This window comes from Leptidea sinapis, chromosome 29 (assembly GCF_905404315.1).
Source record: "Leptidea sinapis chromosome 29, ilLepSina1.1, whole genome shotgun sequence".
Lineage (NCBI taxonomy): Eukaryota > Metazoa > Arthropoda > Insecta > Lepidoptera > Pieridae > Leptidea > Leptidea sinapis.
Genome location: NC_066293.1, coordinates 2,484,817 through 2,509,316, shown reverse-complemented (window position 1 = coordinate 2,509,316; position 24,500 = coordinate 2,484,817). Strand labels below are relative to the sequence as shown.

The following is a 24,500-nucleotide window of genomic DNA, read 5'->3' as shown; positions in this document are numbered from 1 at the left end:
GAATTCTTTTTGATGACATTTCTAATATACTACTACCGCTTCGGAAACAAATGGCGCTCTGAGCTCTTTTTAATAAAATATACAATATTGTACAGGTACTGTCAAATAGCTATAAAATAATCATATTCTAGTCTCAGCTTGTCCGATCACTTAGATATTCAGGAGTAGTAGGATTTAGTACGACAGAGCCATTTTTTTATAAAACATTTGAATTTATTTATAGATAATGCCTGAACAGTGGCTTGGACTTTATTATAAAAGTGTATACATTAACCCTTAAAGCTATTATGTATCTTATGAAGCCTACTAGAATTAGTTACAAGCAATCCCTTATTTCTAGTGTTGTAATAATGAAAATCACCATTTAGAGCAAAAAGGTGACATATAAAGGCCGGAACGCACGCTGCGCAGCACTGCACAGCATGGTACAAAGAGTAATAATTTCTAAAAATAATTTCAATAATTTTGTATGGTACATGTCACACCAGAGCGGTGCAGCACTGTGCGATTATGCGCGTCATGGCATATGGCATGGCATAACGCCGTAACTCGCAGTGCAGTGACGCTCAGTCCGCCTACACTGGACCGTGTTTTCACGGGTACGGATCGGACGTAGTGTGAAAGTGCTCTAAGGGCCGAACGACATAACCGCGTTGCTGTGTCGCGAAAAAGAGCGTGTTACTATCGTATGGTTGGATAAACAGTTCCTCGTGTTATTTATTGTGAATGGACGTGTCTCTGGCATGGATCGTCGTAAGAAACTTATTGCTTATTTGTTATTAAGACATTACTCTGTTTTAAATATACGACACAGAAGATACTGGATACATCCATTTAATAACGCTATGAATGCCGATGGCGAGTACTTTTCTCGAGTATACAAAGCATTAAAGATACTTTAGAATTAGTATATCATTATTTGAAGAGCTATTAAGCGGGTTAAAAAAAATATATACAGAAAAATAATATGACAGAAGGGAAACCTGTAACTGCTTTGGAAATGTGGGTTTGACTATAAGGTAAAGTAAAACAAATACTTTTTATTGAATAGGAATCCTAGGAAAATACAATGATTAATTCAAGAAAAATCAAACTCTTCGTCTTGTGTGCCATAGGAAGTAGCTGTCGTTTTGTCCAGTGTAAATGGTGAATTTATTGGACGTTGTTTGCAAGAGTGATTGAATCAGACTAATTCATTGGTAACAACTAAGACGTCATAACGCTGGAATTTGAGCCGCGTTGCGGCCCCACTGGGAGATTCGTACATTTGTTTTGTTTATATAAAACCTAACCTCTAGTTTACAATAATCAATCCGGTTAATCCGGATAATCAATCAGAATGAAGAAGCTAAAATGAATGAATAATCATTCATGTAATGTTAATGGTGCCTTACGTAGTTCTTGCATTTATATTACAATTAATGCAATTTTAATCCAATGTGCAGTGTCCATTTTGATGTAAGTGTTAAATTTGATATTTCTTATTTAATATTTTAATGTACAATCAATTGCAAATATAAATTTATTATTAATTTGTTGTTTTATTTTACCTGAATACTTGCTAAGTAAGTTTTACTTAAATCCTATAAAAAGGTATAAAAGGCTTTTTTTTCTTAAATATTGATTCCTATAGAATTCTTTTTGATGACATTTCTAATATACTACTACCGCTTCGGAAACAAATGGCGCTCTGAGAGAGAAGCTCTCCCAGCATTCTTTTTTGCGCTCTTTTTAATAAAATATACAATATTGTACAGGTACTGTCAAATAGCTATAAAATAATAATATTCTAGTCCCAGCCTGTCCGATCACTTAGATATTTAGCTGTGTAGTAGGGTTTAGGACGACAGAGCTATTTTTTTATAAAACATTTAAATTTATTTATAGATAATGCCTGAACAGTGGCTGGGCCTTTATTATAAAAGTGTATACATTTACCCTTAAAGCTATTATGTATCTTATGAAGCCTACTAGAATTAGTTACAAGCAATCCCTTATTTCTAGTGTTGTAATAATGAAAATCACCATTAAGAGCAAAAAGGTGACATATAAAGGCCGGAACGCACGCTGCGCTGCACAGCGTGGTACAAAGAGTAATAATTTCTAAAAATGATTTCAATAATTTAACCTCTAGTTTACAATAATCAATCCGGTTAATCCGGATAATCAATCAGAATGAAGAAGCTAAAATGAATGAATAATCATTCATTTTAGCTTCTTCATTCTGAGGAAGATAAAAGAAGGAAAAGAAATAAATTATTTAATAACCATGTAGGTTACATATTTTAAACTATATAGTAGGTATAGGCTTAAGTAGCTATAGCGTTAAACAATTATCAAAACACGCTAACAGATGGCGCTACTTCTTTCTCCCTTTCCCATTTTAACAGTTGAGATGTCTCTATCTATACTAATATTATAAAGCTGCAGTGTTTGTTTGTTTGTTTGAACGCGCTAATCTCTGGTACTACTGGTCCGATTTGAATGATTCTTTCAGTGTTGGGTAGTCCATTTATCTATAGGCTATGTTTTTTTTTCAAAATTAGGGATCCGTAATAAAATTGCTATTTTGTAACACAAGGTGTAAAATCGAGAACCTATTTTTGCGTGCGCTGCAAAAACTATTGACAATAGAACAAAATGATGTACAGGCTATAATATAGGCAATATTTTATTACTTATAAAACTATCGCGTGAATTATACTTTATATGGCAAAACAACGTTTGCCCGGTCAGCTAGTTACTAATATGTATCGACACACTGGAACAAAGAGGCTCATCAAACTTAGCCCCCCAAAAAAATTTTTTTTTCTATTTTTGAATTTGCAATATCGCATATCGTTAGTTCGTAGTTTGTTCTTAATTGTTCGCTATAAATAATTGTTTGTTCTTTTGTTGTTTATTTATTATTAATAACTATTTGGTTCTGGCACTCGCCGGCCGCTGCCGTGGCACGCTACGCTCGGCTTGTGCGTTGTTTTAACTGTTCTAACATAACTTAACCTAACTAATTTTAATGAATTGCAAATTTAAAAAAAACGAGTACAAACAAATGTTTATAGAGAACAATCAAGAACAAATGGCGAACTAACGATGTAATAAAAAAAATTAAATCTGGGAAGCTAACTTTCTTGAGCTGAACATAGAAGGAATCAAAGTGACATGTTACTTCTGCAAGCAATTTTGAGTGGCTCCATCGACTGTCCTAGTCTACTATCAGCCTTTTCATTAAACGCTCAATCTTTAAGATCGCGTCACGCGCCTTTTGCATGTTCCCAAACCTAATACAAATTATGCCCAAAATTCCATAATTCCGCGTCTGTCACGAACTTATAATAAACAGTACGCTGAGTTTGACGTATTTCACTTATCAAAAATTAAGTTAAAAACAGAATTAATAAAAAATCATCGTAAAAAATAATAATAATAGGTAACGCAACACTCACACTCAAACACACACGCACACACACAAACACACGCACGCTTTAGTGTAATCTTTTATTTGTTAGTATATAAAGTACATTTTTAAGTCTATTCTGTTAATATATGATTTCTTTTTATAATTTAAAATTTATTTAATCCTTTGTGGCTTTATGTAAAACCTAGGTTAAGATTGTAAAAATAATTGTTGTGTACGGCGCTGTTGATTACTTTAATAAATAAATAAATATAGGTATACTGGCTTGTATATATTATCTGTTAATTTATATTAAATCTGTGTTGCTAATGTGGTATCTGTAAGAGGAGGTAATAAGGTTGAAGGTAGAAAAAATATATAAACACAATAGTTATTTTAATTTATTATCATAAATTCATAGAAAGTCGTATATAATAAAATATTAGCTCGCCAATTTACTTATATCTTCATACTGTACGTTCTTAACTATTCTTCCAGTAAGAGGACCCTCCGTAACCTGTAAAGAAACCGTATTTTAACAGGTTTTACAATATATTTTATTAGAATCACTTACTTCAGAACTTATATCAAAATTTGATTTTTATTTACTTTTGGCTAAGAAAATAATTATAAAATATGCAGAAAAGTTCTGAATAATTGAAATATGAAAGCGAATCCCCAATTCCGGTGTCATTAGCATTTAAAACTGGGTCGGGCCTGTATTTTAAATGCAAGTTACTTCCAGAGACGTTGTCATGGGGCGACGACCTAACGACCCGTTTCAGTGTTTTGATAGAAATTATAACAAATTGTTGTGAATTATAAATAATTTGGTAATAATACAATTTTTTTTCGACTTAATAGGGACACATTTATTTATTCCAAAAAAGGATTTTGAGCGACATCAAACCTCTGTTGTTACAATAAAACTGTATTACCTGGTTAAATTAAAAACGCTGTGTTTATTCTCATAAAGTTTGCAGTTATTATTATATTCTATTATGTGTGGCCATATATGTATTGGCCATATGGCCCTAAGAACGATGTAATAAGGCTCACTTTACGAGCAAGTGTGTTGCAAAATAAAAAACTAGTAACAGCCATTCTAAATATTCAGTCTATCTCTTACTTGAAATAAAAATCGTAATTATCGTTGACTTTTCCGTCCCAATAAACTTATCGACGGTAACTCACCTTAACCGTACACGCTGTCAGTCAATGGGACGACGTATAGCTTACCAGCGATAGAAGTTTGTATGGAAATTGCAATTCACGCGTATAATCGGGTATATTGGGACAGCTTCAGATTATTGACGGCTAATTACTGACAGTAGAAGTTAGTATTTTTTCTCTATCTGTAGATAGTATATTGGGAATGGCCGTAAATAAACTAAAAAAGAAAACGCATGAGTTATTGAGTACATTAGATGCATCAATCCACACACACCATCAATAATTAAAGGTATAATGCGAGTATTTTATTAAAGATTGACCCATAATATATATTTATATCTAAATAGTAACTTTTAAATTAATAACATTAAGCAGGGCTTCCAAAAACGGATTATCCAGATACCACAAGTAGCGCCCATTCATGAGCATAACGCATGGACCATGCCATGACTACTTCGAAAATATTTTAGGGAAAGAAACGACCCGCCCCATGACAAAGCAACAACTAAATCTACTTTTTTGTCGTTCATTAATATTGTCATAAAATAATCGGATTATGTATGAGTTAGGTAACTCACCTCGACCTGACAGCAGAACTTGTCAGTCTGTACGTTTGCCAACAGTCCCTTCAGGCCGCGGTACGCGCCGTTGACGAATTTCACCGCTCTGCCTGGCGACGGTATCACTGTTTCAACGTGGTTCTGTAACAGACATACAAAATAATTCTTTCATATTGTGATAAATATAATATGTATGGTGAAGTATATACATTGGATTATAAAAAAGTGTCTGTACGTACGCATGCAAGATGTTGTTCTTCTTTGGCGTAATAAAACAAAAATGTTTAAAAAAATATATTCCTCGTTTGTAGAAATAACAATATTTTAATAAAAAAGGTTTAAATTAAATACAACCTATGAAAATATTATTATACCGCATAATTTAGTTAAATAACGTGTAATTAAATATCATTAAATAATTTTTAATTAATTGGAGATATTTATTATATTTTTTCAAAACTTTTATTTAATTCTAATCCATTAGATGTGAAAACAAGAGGTTACAAGAGGCTTGGTAGCTGAAGTATGGTACAATTGACTAGCTAATGTCAGGGTGTCGTATAAGTCAAAAAATTATAGGTTCCAGATAAGTAATCACCAACATATCATATATTAAAACCTTCACAGAAACACGCTGCATCTTATGGTATAAGTATTAATCCGGTCGGTTCAGTAGTTTACTCAGTATAACCGAAGGAAAAAGCCGCTCTTCATTTATTAGAATAGATATGTCAGCCTTAATATTTTTGAAGTGATACTTGTTTAGAATCGTTGTGATTTCAAACCGGATGCAACGGAAAAAACGACAGGTAAGAGACACAAATCCAAAAATGTTTAGGATGAAGCCGGCAAAGAATGAGACAGAAATATGCATACTATTGAATTGAAAACTTCTTTATCATCGTTGTGATTTGAAAGTCTATGAAAAGAAAAAGCGACAGTAAAAAGAGCAGTCACATCAATTCATAATATTTGACATGGAAGATAATGAGATAGTAAGCATAATACAATGTTTTGGTACCAGGCGATCATAGATAAAGAAGAGATTGTCTTAAGTATGGCGCGCGTATACCTTAATATATTCTGACTCCAAGCGCACGACGTATTACTACATAGACACCAGGAGAACATATTATTATACATATTAGTGGTGGTAGGAATGTCTTTCATAGCGGTTGAAATCATGTGTCATTCTAGCAACACGTACCAGGACTTCATATGCAGTTTAGAGGTTCATGCACCATGCAGGTTTCACTTCAAACATGTGTACTTTGTACGCACGCAATGTTTTTTTTAAAAGGCTGTCAAAAACCTCCGAATACGAAAGGGTTTCGCAGAGCTCCCTCTGAATCATAGCTATTAGCATTCTAGCAACTTTTTTAGTTGCAGAAAAAACATTCAAAAATTTTTGTAGTATTTTTTAGTCAACATTGTAATGTAATGTATAGTACCTACGTAATAAGGATCAATGTCACTTGTACAACATTTATAATACTGTCAGCTTATACAGAATACATTTTTGCTATTCAGTTTTTTTATAATTTAAGGGACTTGATAAAGATATATAAATAGCTGTTATTAGAAAACGGACTGCATTGTATTTTTATTTTATTTTTTTTAAATCTGCATATATTTTTTTTTGTTATTGAAATTTTCAGTATTTATTCATAATTTGTGGACCAATTGCAATCCCCCATTTTTATTATGTAGTTGTTTAAGACCCGGTATAAATACAGATTATTAATAAATTTTGGCATTACAGTTTTACCTTGTTTATTAAAAAACTAACGAGTGTGATATCTTAAACTAATCTAAGTTGAACTATTTAATTGTATAACTTGAGAAAAGCTTAGATAAGTAATAAACTTAAATTTTATGCATTTTACTATGGTATTGTAAAGAAATGTTACTCAATACAAAAATCTTTTATCGATTATAAAATAAATTTTATTTTTAGTTACAATTCTTGAATAAGTAAATTAGAATTTTGTGTATGTAAATTATTATTATCATTATTTTATCCTTAAAAAGTAGTAATTAGTTAGAGCATAGTTTCTCAACCTTATTTTGCTCACCGCCCACTTTGAGAATATGTTTTTTTCTAGAGTATTTTCGTGTATTTTTTTGCCTTTTTAGACTATATTTTTTAATCTACCCACGCCCCATCTGCGCCATCTCAATGCCCCCTAATTTTCTCTGGGTCTTCTACTGCCCCCCCGAAAGTCTCAAACGCCCACGTTGAGAACCTATGAGTTAGAGTGAGAGAGGAGGAGCCTGCCTACCGCTGTGAGAGAAAGGGAACCCAGACAGAGTGGCGCCGTAACGCGTTACGTTACGAAGCGGTTTACCCTCCAATAAGATATTATCACTTCAATAACTCACCTGATCCAACTTCAGCTTGACATTGTCATCTGTCAGTTTGATGTGCGCGCCATAACGGTCTACCACACGCTCGATGACGCCCTTCCGCTTGTAGAACTTGTCGCCCAACGATTTTGTTACTATTTTCACAACAATGCCTTCAGTAAGCCAATAATCTTTTCTGAAAATATATATATGAAGAAAACTAATATTGCGGTCCCTATATCAAATTATAGAATTACATTTAAAGCGCAAGGAACTTATATTGACACACTTTTTACACAAATTATTTTGCCCCAAGTTAAGCATATATAGCCTGTGTTATGGGTTACAAGACAATGATATATTTAATACAATATACTTACTTAAACATACATAAATACATTTAAACATCCATGACTCGGAAACAAACATCCATATTCATCATATAAATGCTTGCACCTACCGGGATTTGAACCCGGGACCTCTAGCTTTGTAGGTAGGATCGCTAACCACTCGGCTATACAGGTAATATATATAGGGATATTATACATACTCATACCTTTTCAATTCTACACACACCACATGAATGTGGAAAACGCGAAATTTGGTATGTGAACATACCAAATTTCGTAAGAACTCGTATATGCTCAGATCTGCCTTATCTTTGAATAAAATTTGTATGAAAAATGAATATTTTGACCTTTTTTGCATCATTGCCACCACCATTCGTGGACTCGAACCCACGACCTCTCACGTTCCGTGCGAGTGCTCTTCTAACTGAGCTAACCGTTCGAGTGACGTATCGTCATAAAATCTTGTAGGCTTTGTTCATTTAACTCTCAGGTTCAGGTCAGGTGGCTTCATCTACAGGATCTACTTTACAGTTGATAACCTGCTCAACCCCTATAATTCGTTCGTTGAGTTCGAGTCCTGCATCGTTCATAAAATTTTGTTTTCAAATTTTATTTGTGTATTAATCCCTCACTTCTGGGTTTTGAAACAACAAATTGTTTATAAATCTCCACTGGCAAACGAATTCTTTAACACTTTTAAATAATTCCTTAAACCTGTTAAAAAACTCGTTTACTATTATTTGAATTAGCTTTTTTTACCGCTTATTATATAGATTTTATATTTATTTATTCTTTGCAATTTTTTCCCCTGTATTCTTTATTACATTTCTTTCTCCCATTTGAGTTATTTTTTCTTTTTCATATGTAAATTCTATCTGCGGAAACTTGTATTAAAAAATTGTAAATTATTGTAAATTTCGCATTTTCCACATTCATGTGGTGTGTGTAGAATTGAAAAGGTATGAGTATGTATAATATCTCTATATATATTACCTGTATAGCCGAGTGGTTAGCGATCCTACCTACAAAGCTAGAGGTCCCGGGTTCAAATCCCGGTAGGTGCAAGCTTATATTCTTCTTCTGTATTTAATGACTAATTTCTTTAAATTAAGCTGTAAGTTTTCTTTTAAAATAAAAATAAAATAAATATCTTGTTAAGCCTACTTCACAGCTAACTCTCGCACAATGGTTACCATCCGTCCGGATTCTTTGCATTATGTGTTCATTTGCAAAAATCCACTACATTTAGTTCATAGTTGAACTTTTTATGTTTGTGTGTATTATTGTAAGTGATTGTAAATAAACCTAATAAATAAAATAATAACTTTGATAAGAGATGTGTTACCTGTTCGCTTTCTCCTTCTGTGACTCCTGCATGTCAATTATCTCATCGAGCACTGAACGCTTGCTGTCACCCTTGGTCTTCTTGATGCTGTGCTCTTTGGGCTTCACAGACTGCAGGGCTGACTTCGACAATACCTCAGGCTTATCTGGAGTATGTTTTCACATTGATTGCTTGATTTGGTATGATAAGGTCTAGATTAAATAAATAATCTATACATATAAATAAAATTGGAGTGTCTGTTGTAAAATTGAAATAACCGTTACTTACTACATCTATATGAATAATACACCAAAATAACATTTTTTTTTAATTTTTGTCTGTCTGTCAGTTTGTTCCGGCTAATCTCTGAAATGGTTGGACCTCTTTTGACGGGACTTTAATTTGCATGTAGCTGATGTAATAAGGAATAACTTAGGCTACGTTTATTTAAAAAATAACTTTTATTTTAGAAAAATAAAGTAATGTTCCAATTTCCAAGAAACGGTCTAACAATGTTCGCTGGGTTAGTTGGGTCGCAGCTAGTGTTATTATAAAGGGTGGGCCATTTAGTGTTTTAACTTTGAAGTACAGATTACTTTGACATTAATGTTTTTGACTGGAACTTAGTTTTATGTTTGACATTTGCAAAATGGTACACTATATGCTCCAACAAAATTGAGAAATATTAAAAACTTAAGCTAGCAACAAACCAATGTCATAGATATAAAATATCATATCAAACAACTGAAATGGAAATAGGCTGGGCACATGATACGAAGTAAGACTGAGAAATGGACTAAAGAAGTGACAGAATGGTGTCCAAGATATAATACCACAAATAAAGGAAGACAGCATCGAAGATGGGAAGATGATATTCTAAAGGTGGCAGGTGGTACTTGGATGAGGACAGCAAGAGATAGATCTTTGTGGAGAAAACTTGGGGAGGCCTATGCTGAAAAGCAAAACAGTCTAGAAACCGGTGTGTATTAATTATTATTAAATACTAGTTGACCCGGCAGACTTTTTAAACAAAAGGACTCCTTCCTAAGTGTTACCCGTGTTTTAAGGAAGTTTATTTTTTACCTCCTTGGAAAGTTAGAAGTTCTAGATAGCAAAATATAAAATTTTTAATTCGTTATTCATTTTAAACTATTATTTTTATTTCATTTCTGAATGACGGGGGACACGTGAAAGGAAAATCAAAATTGTTGTTTTTATTTAAATCCAATGATTTTCATGTTTATTCAAACCTTTTAAGCCTTCCCTGGACTATCACAAATAATTCAAGACCAAAATTAGCCAAATCGGTCCTGCCGTTCTCGAGTTTTAGCGAGACTAACGAACAGCAATTCATTTATATATATATATATATATATATATATATATATATATATATATAGTAAATTATTACATAAGTACTTTTATATAATCAAATTGAAATAGTAGATTTAAGATTAGAAATGTAACTGCACTTATTTATAAATTGTTAATAAAGGCTTTTATTATTATTATTATTCTATCCATTATAATTTCATCTTATTTTCTACATTTATATATATAACATATTTATAAAAAAACAATATTACAAATATAAATATAAAAAATAGAGTCCCGCCGGCGTTAGTTTACGACAATTCCGCCGGTGGTTAAGGCGACAGACTGAGGAACTTCCGCACGATGCGAGCCGTTCCCAAAACAGCTGCTTTCTGTAACTGACCCTTTATCCAGTTATTAAGCGAGAGCCTCTTGAGATGATGGTCAAGGCTCTTTGCTACAACACCGTTAACGGAAACGACTATTGGGACAATTATTGTTGAATCAACATCCCACATGTCAGTAACCTCGTGTGCTAAGTCTAGGTACTTCGACAATTTGTCTATTTCAGCTTTCACAAGGTTATCATCACACGGGATGGTGATATCAACAATAAATGCCCGACGCTTTAACCGATCTACCAACACAATATCAGGCTTATTAGCAATGATAGTACTGTCCGTGATGATAGATCGGTACCAGTTTTATTATTATTACTTTTCGAATGAGTAGTTTTTGACTTCTAATAAATGATATTGTATCCTATTTTGAATATGAGCTCGGAGCTGTGATTTCAGCCCTTTGAATTATTTTCTGTGCGGAACCATTAACGATAAATGTTACACAAACCATTCTGATACAATTTAAGCGTTGAAAAGTGAAATCCAAGTTGCCATAGAAAAGATTCAAGCCGAGACAATCGATAATGTACTGAAAAAATGGTTTCATCGGATACTCCCGAGCCAGTCGTGATAGTGGTCATATGAATGATATTGTATTCTTAAATGACAAAGTTCAACCTTTCCAATAAAACTATACAATTTTGAAAAAAATAATCAAAAGTTTTTTTTAAAGCCGATTCAAATTTAAAACATCAGATGGCCCTTTATTCTATGTTACCAACCAAACCCGATTTTAGGACAAACTAGTAATTCCTGGATAGACTTATCGAGAGTTATCCTACCGGTTAATCTTTAGGCGACTGAAGGGTTGAACTGTTTAGGATAGGAAAAACAAGTTTTTCCTTAAATCGAGTTTGGCCGGTAACATATACAATATGTCCGGACGATGAATTTAATAATTTGCTGTTATTAAATTGATCTATTAAATCATTTCTTATTCGTTGGTGGCATTAACGTACAATAAACACCTAGACTCACAATCACACTCAAAAACTGTCTGTCTTTCACTACGCGTCTATTAGGCAGAGTTTCCGTTCAGTTGTTTTGACCGCGCTTTGAATACAACGCCACGCAATGACAGAGTGTTTAGTGCAAATCGGTCCAAATAACAACAAAATATCCAAACTTAAAGAGGATGAGTGTGAGGAAATTCAAGCTATAAAGGTTGATGCATCTAATATTCGATAATTTATATTAATACAGTTTATTCTTTATTACTTTTTATGAAATATTTAAAACACTTTTAAATTTGGACACAATTCATATATTAGATGCAGCACTTAACAAACTAATTTGTTATGTATATTACAGCCAATACTCAATAATTTCAATTGATTGAAAAGAGTGGCCATTGAGTTACTTGTATGTTCTTCTCACGAGCTCTACCTTTTCCGAACACATGGTAGATTCAGTAATTTAAAAGAAATATTTATAGTGATGATAAAATATTTATAATGCTAGTAGCTAGAGCTTAGTTTAAGCCTAATTGAATAAAGTTTGTTTTGACTTTGACTATATTAATCTCACCTTCCACTTTTCTCTTCAATGTGAGAGTGAGTCGTTCTTGACTGCTTTCTCTTTTAAGCTCTGTGTATTTGGGCTCATCCATGTCTTCCTTTTTTCCTCTTTCAACCTGTTTTTGTATAAACTCCAACATCCTTTCCTGGAGAAAAAAATATGTTGATTTTATGGAAAAAATCTATATTGTATGTACTTTTTCGGTACACCACCCACATTCTCTTGCAACAAAAGAGGAATAACAGGTTTGCCTTTAAGAAAGTATTACACGCTTTTTTTAAAGTAGGTACCCATGTAATAAGGTCCAGGAAACACCAAGTGAGGAAGCTCATTCAATAGTTTAGTTGTAGTACACCCAGATGATGTGTTGTGAAGGAGGAATTCAGTGAAAAAAAAAACAGGTTAAACGAGCTGTTTACCCTGAGTGTCTTTTTAGAAGAGTTTTCCAACCATGTTTTTATGAAATAAGGGACGAGACGAGCAGGACATTCAGCTGATGGTAATTGATACGGTCTGCCCCAATGATATTATAGTATTAAAAGAGGTAGATATGTCACTAGCGCACCGAAAATCAATCGCCTAAATGGAGTCAATTGGTTCCTTTGTTCGTAGTCGCTCTCTCGATACGAAAACGGTAGGCACGCGACGTTGTTGACAGAATTGCTTACAATTTTATATACAGCATTAAAATGCCGTCTTGTGTAATGTGAAGATGCACTAATTACGCAAGTAAAAAAAGCAAAATTCGTGGCATTTCATACCACAGGTAAGGAATCATGAAATAAACTATTTTATTTGTTTTAATATTTCTCTAAATAAAATAAATAAGGCGGTACGACATCGCATGCCGGACGGAATAGTGCAAGAGCCCGTGAACCCCAGACCTACGTTTTTGTATAAAAGCTGAAAGTTTGTCAACACATGCTTCCAACACAGGTAAGAACGATGGACCATTATGGAGTTTGGGTTACAGAGGCTTTGGCATGTAAACGGCACAAAAGGCGTGTAAAATACCGATCTAAATACATCAAATAATAAAGTGCGATTTTTCGGTATTACCTTCAGAATATTATTAAAAATCACGTTATTCATTGCCACTCTTGCCACACGATCAAATATTTGAGTTAATGATGAAGTGCACCAAATCAGAGATCATGGGCCCTAGATGGTTGCCCCGTGTTTGTTTGACTTACATATGTATTTATCGTACTTGGCGTAAGACATTTGAGTATTTTTGTTGTATCACTTTACATAATAATGTATCTAGTTCAAACGATTTGTAAAATGATGAAGCCCAGTTTCCACCAAAGCTTCTCAGCTTTCTAATCTCTTGCGGCAGTCAGGTTATTTCCACCAAAGCAGAGAGGAGATGTATAGCGGGGAGGAGCTGTGAGCTGTGAGAGGTCAATCAGTCTACTGATATCTACGAAAGGAAGATGTTATGTTGTTACAAAAGTTATATTTAAATTTACTTGCGAAAGAGCAATATAACTCTCGTGGTTTTCCATAATTCAGAGGGAAAGAAGGAATTAGAGGCAGTATGTATTCGGGACTCTAAATTGCATGAAAAAAATAAAGATATTTCATAAATTCATACTTGGTCATCCTTATCAAGTTTCTCCTTCTTCGCCTTGGCTTCAAGTGCTGCAATGGTGGCTGGATCCCTGTCTATGTATGCCACAAACCATCCCTTCTCTGTTTCATCGACAACACATTTCCCCTCCCTGCCCAGCCACTTGACAAAGTCTGTCAGGGTTTCCCATTGAGTCGCATTCATATGCAAATGGTCACTGAAATACAGATTTTAGATTTAAAACAAATGTAAAAGCTTAGATCATTTATAAGTCTAAATAGACTGTCACAGCTGTGAAAATGTTGAAAAAAAAAATTTGGCTGACAGTTACCCTCCATTTTGAAATGCACTCACACTATCGCAAAGGAACATAGAAATCACAAGTGTAAGACATAGCTTCTCACACACGCTAAAGTAATAAACCTGGCCTGTTTTCATCAGTTGTCTAGCAGCACGAGGCTCTATCTAGACACATAAATTATATAAGATACTAACTGGTGTACAGATGACTTGACATCAAATACATGACCAATTTGGATTTCTCAATGTATTTACGTTTTTTCTAGTTTTTTGATAATATTCAAAATGCAAAGATGTTTATATATTTATGTATTAAATAGGAAGCCAACATTGTATACAATATAAATCCTTACATGGTGTAAAAGATATGCGGCCGTTTTTGTTAACCTATCTACCCTTAGTTTAAATTACGGATACATTGCTGTCACCGTTTAATGACAAGATATTATCTATCCATAGTTATGTCCAATATAGTTATAGTCAATGCTTTTTGTCAATAGGTTATTGAAATGTGAGTAAGCATAAAAGGATCGATTTGTCTACATCTAGTAAGTTAAACTAAGGATAGATAGGTTATTGAAAACGGCCGTTAATGTATCTGGATACTTCCCAAGGTTTTATATTTATCAATTGATGGTCCTAATAGATTGCAAAAGTTGTGCCACTCTCTTCATTTGTTGTATAATTTTAGAGGTTTCTAGACATTTTAAGAGAGCAGAACCAATTGGTAGTATTAATACTACTACTTACTATAGAGTGGTGGCTGGATGATCTTGTTACCAGGAGGTCTGCTTGATGTGTTTTTTATTATTATTATTTCCTTTAAAGTTAAAGTCATTAACATATTTTATTTTATGAAATGCTCACATAATGCCTCTATATATTTACGGTATATGTGGATTGATACATCTACTATACTCAATAACTCTTGTGTTAATAAGTATTAATTTACTTTTTTGACTTACTCATGTAAGCCTTTCAGTTTTTGACATTTGAGTATTTTTGTTGCGTCACTTTGCATATATTGTAATTGAAATGATTTGTAAAACAATTAAAATGTAAATCTTGACTTAAAAGAGTGGCAAAGAGTTTCTTGCTACTTCTTCTCATTAGCTCAACCCTTTACGAAGTAGCGGTAAATTCAATAAGAAACAATATTTTTATTTTTTTTGTCATTCATAAGTGTCATCTCCGTGACCTATATGAATAAAGTGTTTTCGAATTTGAATATATTAGGTTTGTGCCAGAATCAAAATGGTTGCAAGAAACTCAGCGGGACCTTTTTTTGGTCATCCATTACATCAGGGGGTACCCCAAGTGCAAGCCTTCCAAACTTTTAGATGTACCTACATACAAAATCTTTTGCAGTTGGCTCATACCAATTACCAATACCTAACACAGTGTGAAGTTGCTGACATGTAATTTATTTATATAATACTAGCTGACCCAGCACATGTTGTATTGCCATCATAGTAGCTTTTGTTAATCTAATAAACTATAGGTAGCTCAAATTAACTTTGTTTTTTACCACCTGATAAAGTTACAAAGATTCGTTTTACAGAGTTATTGATTTTAAACTATTCTTTCAATTTGATTTCTGAACGACATATGAAAGGAAAAAGACAAAATTGTTGTTGTTTAAACCTTCTCTGGACTTCCACAAATAATTCAAGACCAAAATTTGCCAAATCGCTCCAGCCCTTATCGAGTTTTAGCGAGACTAACAAACAGCAATTCATTTTTATACATACTTATACATACTATGATTACTGTTGGTAACAGCAACCATAGGTATAATTCCTGCCAAACCACTTGGTGCAAATGTGGAACTCCATACTGTAAAGTGTAATAAGCGCTCCTAACATGAAATTTAAAATTGGACATTACAAACATTGGAAAAATTTAAAAACACAAGTGCAGAGATTTACATGCAACAGCTTAGGCTGCTAGTGTTTTAAACAATAATAATAAATGATCACCACTGAATCAGAGATAGGAGATAGAGCTTCACTACTAAATGCAATTTCTTCAGCTATGGTATATTACTACAGGATAGCCTGTCCATTTTCATTCACAAGTAGGAAGTCTTACCAAACTGAGCACCATTGTGATATGTAGTTTTACTTAAGAGCACTCTTATATGAAAAGCTTGAAATTATTACTCACCGATGAGATATGTAATCCTGGTATACCTTATTGGCATTAACCCTTTTAGTGCCGAACTGGCGACTCAATAACTCTAAATATCCATCAGCAAATTCCTTGGAGAAGTCATCAATGTATTTGGAGGCGTTATCAGCAAATATGAGTAATTGTCGTTGATGTGATTCAGACATAGTGTGGCATTTGAAGCCGTTTTCATCTCGACATTGTTTTTGGCACATCTGGCAGTACCATCTTAGTTTCTGCAAGCCTTTCGCTTTTATTTTATTTGCTATGTACTTCGGGGTGCCTTTTTCTGCTTTTCCACCCATTATTATTGTTTTAAAACATTACCTTTTAAATTTACAATTTTGTTTACTGGCTTGTAGTTCACAATAATGTTCCTAGTTCCATTGTATCAATGAAACTTGAATTATAGACTAAAGAGAAAGACATGTTTACATTAAATAAACAAAATATAATAATTATTTAGATATCTCCCAATCCCGAATCTTGAATCTTCATTCATCTGAGTTCCCTTCTGACGTTTCAAGAATAAAAATATTTACAATTTTTTCTTTTTTGTTCATATTCATAGCTCGGTCTCTAGGATCAAACAGAATAAACTTTCTAAGAAAAAAGCGATTCATTCGATTGTATGAAACTAAAAGGTGACGGCTATCATCGTGTAAAAAACAGAGATAGCTGAAATCCACACCTGAATCCACGTTTTATACAACTGTTTGCGTTCAAACTTAGCCGGATTAGGCAGACAGATTGTTTGTTCTCCTTCTACGTCCGGAATGTACTGAAATATTAAATTATTGATTTACACAACGAACTATTTACTACTATATTACCTACTAGGCTACTAACCTATAGACTAATAGAGAAGCTAAAGCAATCCGAAGAAATAGCATTCTCTGTTTTGTTAAGCTAAAACTAATGTTCGCTGCTGCGTTGAAACAGTAATTTGTTGTCTAGCCTAAATGATTGTCGATGGCGTAGCATTCTAGTTAACAATTATTTTAATTTATATTGTAATATCCGTTATATTATTACCTACTTTAAATGAATATTAAATCCATATGAGGGTATTTTAACCGATTTTATTCACGTCATAATTATGAGGTTCTATTCGTTCGGTTCATATGGCTCGATTTTAGTTAAGTCGGAAACAAATAGATTGAAGTCGATAAGTTTAGATTTTATCATATTTCAATCAACTATTAAGTTTTTCTATTCGATCTTAAATTGGTTAAAGTCGGACATGTTTTTGCTATCGAGGGCTTAAAATAGTCAAATGCTTTTTTTTATGGAATAGGAGGACAAACGAGCGTACGGGTCACCTGGTGTTAAGTGATCACCGCCGCCCACAATCTCTTGCAATACCAGAGGAATCACAAGAGCGTTGCCGGCCTTTAAGGAAGGTGTACGCGCTTTTTTTGAAGGTACCCATGTCGTATCGTCCCGGAAACACCGCACAAGGAAGCTCATTCCACAGCTTTGTAGTACGTGGAAGAAAGCTCCTTGAAAACCGCACTGTGGAGGACCACCACACATCCAGATGGTGGGGATGATATCCTAATTTGTGGCGTGTCGTGCGAAGGTGGAATTCGGCGGCAGGAATCAGGTTGAAGAGCTCTTCGGAACACTCCCCGTGATAAATGCGGTAGAAGACACACAATGAAGTGACGTCTCTACGCAACGCCAAGTGATCTAGCCGTTCACAGAGCACTGGGTCCCCGACAATTCAAGCTGCTCTGCGTTGCACGCGGTCAAATGGATCGAGCTGATACTGGGATGCGCCAGACCAGAGATGACAGCAATACTCCATTGCAGTGCTCTATTGATGACGCCCAGCTTCATCGAAGCCAATTTGGCTTTGCCCTCCAGATGGCCACGGAATTGGCAATCGCTCGAGATTTCGAGACCCAGTATTCCGATACTAGGCGAGGCTTTAAGGGAAGTGTTGTCGAAGAGCAGTGATACGGCAAATGGGGATTTTTTAGTGGTAAACGCGCAAACTTGAGTCTTCTGGGGGTTGAATTGGAGACTGACAAGGTTCAATTTGCCCCATTCCGCGACCTTCTCGAGAGAGGACTCGATAGAAGACACAAGTTTCTCCCGTCACTGGTCGTGTTCGGTCGGCCCGTTTTCTCGAGAGAGACTTGCATGGCCCGTGTATACGGCATCACCAGTGCTGTCGTCTGCATAGCAATGTATGTTGGAGGTGTCCAACATGTCATTGATATGCAGAAGAAACAGCGTGGGAGATAACACACGGCCTTGGGGCACTCCAGCGTTCACGGGCTTGGGATTCGAGTAAAAACCGTCGACAACGAATTGCATGCTACGCCCAGTGAGGAAGCTGGAGGTCCACTTGCATAAGCTCTCGGGAAGCCCAAATGATGGAAGTTTTGAAAGGAGCGCCTTGTGCCATACACGATCAAAGGCCTTCGCTATATCCAGGCTAACTGCCAGGCCTTCCCCCTTGCTTTCAATAGCCGCCGCCAGTCTATGTGATAGGTATACCAGAAGATCACCTGCCGACCGACCATGGCGAAAGCCGTATTGTCGGTCGTTGATCAACTGGTGACCCTCTAGGTATACTAAAAGCTGGCGGCTAATTATGCTCTCCATGATTTTGGAGAGCAGGGAGGTAATAGTAATAGGCCTGTAGTTTGCCGGATCCGAACTGTCTCCTTTTTTTTGGATCGGTTGGACAAGGGCTGACTTCCATGAGTCAGGGACTACGTCTTTGGAATAAGAGTGCCGGAATAAACGAACACACGTTCTAAGCACGATTGGAGAAATGCCATCCGGCCCGCTCGACTTCCTGACGTCCAACGAAAACAGAGCTCGCCTAACAGTTTTCTGTCTGAACTGTACTTCAGGCATAGAGCTCTGTCACCGTGGGATGGTCGGCGGTGTTTTTCCCTTGTCGTCAAGAGTCGAGTTGGAGGCGAAAAGAGCGCATAGGAGATCGGCTTTCTCTTTTGCCGTATGGGCCAGGGTTTCATTCCTCATGTGCAACGGCGGCATGGACGACTGGTTGAAGTTACCAAGAGCAGCTTTCGACAACGACCAGAACTTGCGTGTTCCGGTCGGATAACTGGAAAGCTGCTCGCCGATTTTGACGACGTGCTTTGACTTCGCACGGGCGATTTGCCGCTAAAAAAATTTGGAGGCACGGTTATATTTCCTCTTAAGAACTTTGCATGTCGGATCCTTTGTGCCCAGCGCCGCAACCCAAGTTCGATACGCCTGTTTTTTGCAATCAGATGCTGCTTTAACTGACGCATCGAACCAGGGCTGTGATCTGCCACCGATCGGTACTACAGAGCTTGGTATAAAAATATCCATGCCCTGCAGTAACACATCGGCTACTGCAACGGCGCAGGCACTAGGATTATCCGAAGGGAAACAAACCTTGCCCCAAGGGTAGGATGCAAAAAAGGAACACATCCTATCCCAATCTGCTCACTTGTAGTGCCAAACGCGGCGGGTCGCTGGTGGTCTGCGACGTTGGCGTCGGATGGGCACTACACTCCTGACCAGGCAATGGTCAGACGTTCCGAGAGGGGCGTCGACAGAGACCTGGTAACTATCGGGATGTGTAGTCAGTAGAAGATCTAATAAGGACGGCATGTGGCTGTCCACATCCGGGAGCCGCGTAGGCGACTCAACCAATTGGGACAGACCATACGCCAATGCAAAATTGTGCATAGATCGCCCTGCGTAGTCTGTGGTACGTGATCCAAGCCATTCGGCATTGTGCCCGTTGAAATCACCCAAGGCTACGATTTCAACGGAGGGGATCTGACGACGTGCTTGACGTCGTCAATTGCCACTTAAACGCAGCCCATGAGATGATCGGTTTCTGCGTTACCACTATGGGACCTGTAATAACACGCATAGATGCGGACGCGGTCCTCGAAATCTACGTGGAGCCAGAGAGTAGACAGGTCCCTACACTCAAACTTGCCGAGACGGCGACAGCAGATATCCTCCCTAACGTACACACATACCCCGGCATGAGGCAAAAAATTGTGCTCAATATTGTACCCGGGGTACGTTAAATATGACGTATCGCTAGGTCGAGATATCTGCGTCTCCGTAAGGAAACACAAGGCCGGCTGCGCCGTCTCAAGGTGGTGGTGGACGGCGTTTAAGTTGGGGTGAATTCCCCGGATTTGGCTTCCGGTCCTCGACACTCCTCGCTCCTATAAGTTACGTCTACTTTAAATTACTTTTAGAAAATAATGAATAATAATTATGAAAGTTATAATGGGTTAGTATTTGAGCCTTAAATATTTAGAGACTGAGCGTTTGACGATTAAATAAAATAACTGCTTGACTGTGAGCAATATATGGAAGATCTATGATTTATTTGAAAGTTACACAATATATATACAAAATCCTTAAAACTAGTTACCCAATCACAATTGTTACTTAAAAAATATTTACGAGTTCAGAAAATACACACCAATACTAAAGCTTACATCTTAACCAATAGTAAAACGTTTCATTCAATAAGAATTGAGAATAATATTATGTGTTCTATCTCGCTCTAAAACTAATGCTATCGCAGTTTGTGTAAACTCGCGTCGAAGCTCGATCATACGATGTCAATGAGTACTCCGCACCTACGCTATTGCTCATTGATTAAAATTGCATGAATAGCGATCGAGTCCCGACGCTTCACTCGTCAGTCGAGTCCGCTCAGCCTTGCTATGCGGTTGTGTAACGCGGAGCATATGACTGATCACGTGAGTATGTCTGCGATCGTCGAGAGAAAGTACGATGCTTGAAACTTCACTGAGATGACTACTGGTGATCTATTTGATTCTATGAGTTGATGTACAGCATTATGAAATGGTTCTTATCAGAGCTAATATTACGTTATATAAAATAAAATGTTCTTGTCAGAACGAATCTTTTGGCATACGCTTATTACAGTTATTATGCACGATTACTATTTCTACGATCTATAATGCTGCGTTAGGTATTAGACATTTGTATTAATTGATATTATTGGTTGTAGGTACAGCTACAGGAGTCCCCTTCAAGTGAAACGCACCGGCAACTTGATGAGTCGGCCTGTCCTTGACATTTTGATAGGCTGGGACGTCAAGTTGTTCGTAGGGTCTGGTAACGTGGTATTTTGGGTATTGGTGGTATGTTTGTTAGGTATGGTATCGGTAAGGTTTTGGGTAACTTGTACAGGTAAAGGATGAAATGAATATAATTTATTGTTTTCTTCAGCTTCATTTAATAAATATGCAGGTTTTAAACGGTCGATCGATATGTTTGTTTGTCGACCTGGTAACTGAATGGTATAAACTTTACCGCTTCGTTTGATAACACGGTACGGTCCTTCATATGGTGTTTGTAATGGTGGTTTTACTGAATCTATTCTAATAAACACATGACTGCATGTATGTAAGTCTTGATGAACAAATATGTGTTTGTTATTACGATGTGAAGTAGGTGAGTGTGGTTTATTAGCTGCGATATGGGTACGTAATTTATCAACGTAGGTATGATCTAATGAGGTAGATGATGTTTGTGTGTTTATGTCGAAGAAATCACTTGGTAGACGAAGGTTATAGCCGTATGTTAGTTCGGCGGCGCTAACGCCTGTGTCCAATTGTAGAACTGCGCGCAGGCCTAGTAATACGGTTGGTAGTTCATTGACCCATGCACAGGTGTTCGTTAACCTTGAACGAAAGGCTGTCTTCAAGCAACGATAAAAGCGTTCTACCTTTCCGTTACTCTTTGGGTTATAGCTAGTACTTCGTATCCGTTTAACGCCCATAGTTTTCATGAGGTTGGTAAACAGAGAGCTTTCGAATAGTCGACCTTGATCGCTTGTTAGTGTCGCTGGGCATCCAATCTTGAGATCCAGTGATTGTATATGATATCTGCAATTGTCTCGGCTGTAATATTGTCGCTAGGGATTGCCTCAGGCCAACCAGTATGTTTGTCGATCATTGTTATCAAATAACGATGTCCTTGAGCAGAGGTAGGTTGAGGTCCAACAATATCTATGTGTATATGCTGAAAACGATCGCTTGCGTCAAAACATTGAATTTTGCTGACTGTGTGGCGTTGTATTTTACTTTTCTGACAATTTATACAAGTTTTACTCCACTTCCCGATGTCGATATTCATTGATGGCCAAAAGAATTTTTGAGATATTAATTTACGTGATGTTCGTATTCCTGGGTGAGTAATATTATGTACACTATTAAAAATTTGTTTGCGGAATTCTGTAGGTATGTAAGGACGTACATGACTTGTTGATGTTTCGCAATATAATTCTAGGTTCGTGTTAGGTACATTTATTTTCTTGAAGGTTAAGTTTGGTTGTTGAATGAGTTGTGTTATGCTGCTGTCTCTCTCTTGTGCATTTGCTATCTCGCTGTAGTCGATCGTAGGTGATGAGGTTATTGTTTCTATGCGACTTAATGCGTCGGCAATAATATTGTTTTTTCCACTGATGTGTCGAATATCGGTTGTGAATTCACTGATGAATAATAATTGGCGCGTTCGGCGTGGCGTTTCGTTTGCAGTATGTGTTTTATTCATAGCGAATGTGAGGGGTTTGAAGTCTGTGAATATAATTAATTCACGTCCTTCAAACATCTTACGGAAATGTTTCACTGACTTATAGACGGCTGAGAGTTCTGTCATACGCTGAGTATTTCTTCTCCGCCTCTGAGAATTTCTTTGAGAAGTAACCGAGTGGTTGCCAATTATTTTAGATGTATTGTTGTAGGACTGCACCTACTGCATTGACAGACGCATCGCAGAATATTGCGATAGGGGCATCATGTGATGGGTGAGCGAGTAAGGTAGCTTTGGATATACTATTCTTGCACTGTTCGAATGATTGTGATGCTTCGTCGGTCCATTCAATTATTGTTTTATGACGTTTCTTCACATGGTGTAGGTAAGCGTTTAGCGGAGCTTGTATTGATGCAGCATTCGGTATGTGGTCACGATAGAAATTTAACATGCCTAGAAATCGTCTTAAACCTTCTATAGTTTTCGGTTTTGAATATTCGGTAATGGCTTTAATCTTCTCTTCTGGTGGCTGTATACCGTTTTTTGATACGATGTATCCAAGAAATTTGACTTCCGTTTTGCCTAAGTTACACTTCGCGGGGTTGATAGTGATACCGTTTTCTTCCCATCTTCTAAGAACTGTTCTTAGGTGATCGTGATGCTCAGTCTCGTTTGCTGAGGCTATGAGCAAATCGTCGATGAATGGGAAAACGTAGTCTAATCCACGGAGCACTTCGTGAATAAATCGCTGAAATGTTTGTCCCGCATTCTTCAGACCAGGACACATGCGAGGAAATTCGAACCCATTGGTGTGATGATAGCTGTTTTCTCTATGTCCTGTTCCCTGGTCTTCAATTGTTGGTAAGCGCGGTTGAGGTCGATTGTGGAGAATATTGTTTTGCCAGACAGATGATGGGTGAAGTCCTTGACTCTCGGCACTGGATAACGATCGGGTTTGGTTATGCTATTCAATCGTCTATAATCACCGCATACCCGTATATCGCCATTCTTCTTAGGTACAATATGGAGTGGTGAAGACCATGAACTTTTACTCGGTCTGCAGAGTCCTTGTTGCATCATGTTTTCGAATTCTTTCTTTACTATTTCATAACGATGAGGTGGAATGGGACGAGCACGGCAATGTAATGGAGGTCCTTGTGTTTCAATATAATGTTCCACGTTAATTTTTGGCTATAATTGCATCGATGTTAATCTCTTGGTACCGGGGAATTCGGCGAGTATCGCGTGGTACGGGGCCTGTATATCGATACTTCGTATTGTGGGTGAGGTCGTTGACATTATTGGCACGTTAATTTTAAGACTTGTGACGGCATCAATTAATCTTCGATTTTTTAAGTCTACGATAAGTTGATGGTGGTTGAGAAAATCGGCACCTAATATTGGTTTCGTGACGTCAGCTACAATAAACTTCCACTTGTATTGTCGATGGAGGTTGAGTACGAGTTCTAATGTTTTCTCACCATAAGTCGAAATTGTTGTGTTGTTTGCAGCGTACAATTTAAATGGTA

General features: G+C 36.4%; 1 protein-coding gene across 1 annotated transcript; it reads right to left on the bottom strand.

Moving 5' to 3' along the window:
• Window positions 1-3,825: 3,825 nt before the first annotated feature.
• LOC126973258 (DNA/RNA-binding protein KIN17) lies at window positions 3,826-17,063 on the bottom strand. Its single transcript, XM_050820468.1, has 7 exons — window positions 16,423-17,063; window positions 13,981-14,173; window positions 12,393-12,528; window positions 9,172-9,316; window positions 7,513-7,672; window positions 5,149-5,271; window positions 3,826-3,914 (listed from the first exon to the last, which is right to left on the bottom strand). The coding sequence occupies exons 1-7, from the start codon at window positions 16,728-16,730 to the stop codon at window positions 3,840-3,842; spliced, it is 1,140 nt and encodes a 379-aa protein (XP_050676425.1). The 5' UTR covers window positions 16,731-17,063; the 3' UTR covers window positions 3,826-3,839.
• Between the last annotated feature and the right edge of the window lie 7,437 nt (window positions 17,064-24,500).

Bases quoted from the DNA above. Each gene is read 5' to 3' on its own strand.
- LOC126973258 (XM_050820468.1), bottom strand. From the start codon at position 16,730: ATGGGTGGAAAAGCAGAAAAAGGCACCCCGAAGTACATAGCAAATAAA. The intron at 14,174-16,422 runs GTGAGTAATAAT...TCTGTATTTCAG, and splicing joins CAGGATTACATATCTCATCG to TGACCATTTGCATATGAATG. The intron at 5,272-7,512 runs GTGAGTTATTGA...TGTCTGTTACAG, and splicing joins TCAAGCTGAAGTTGGATCAG to AACCACGTTGAAACAGTGAT.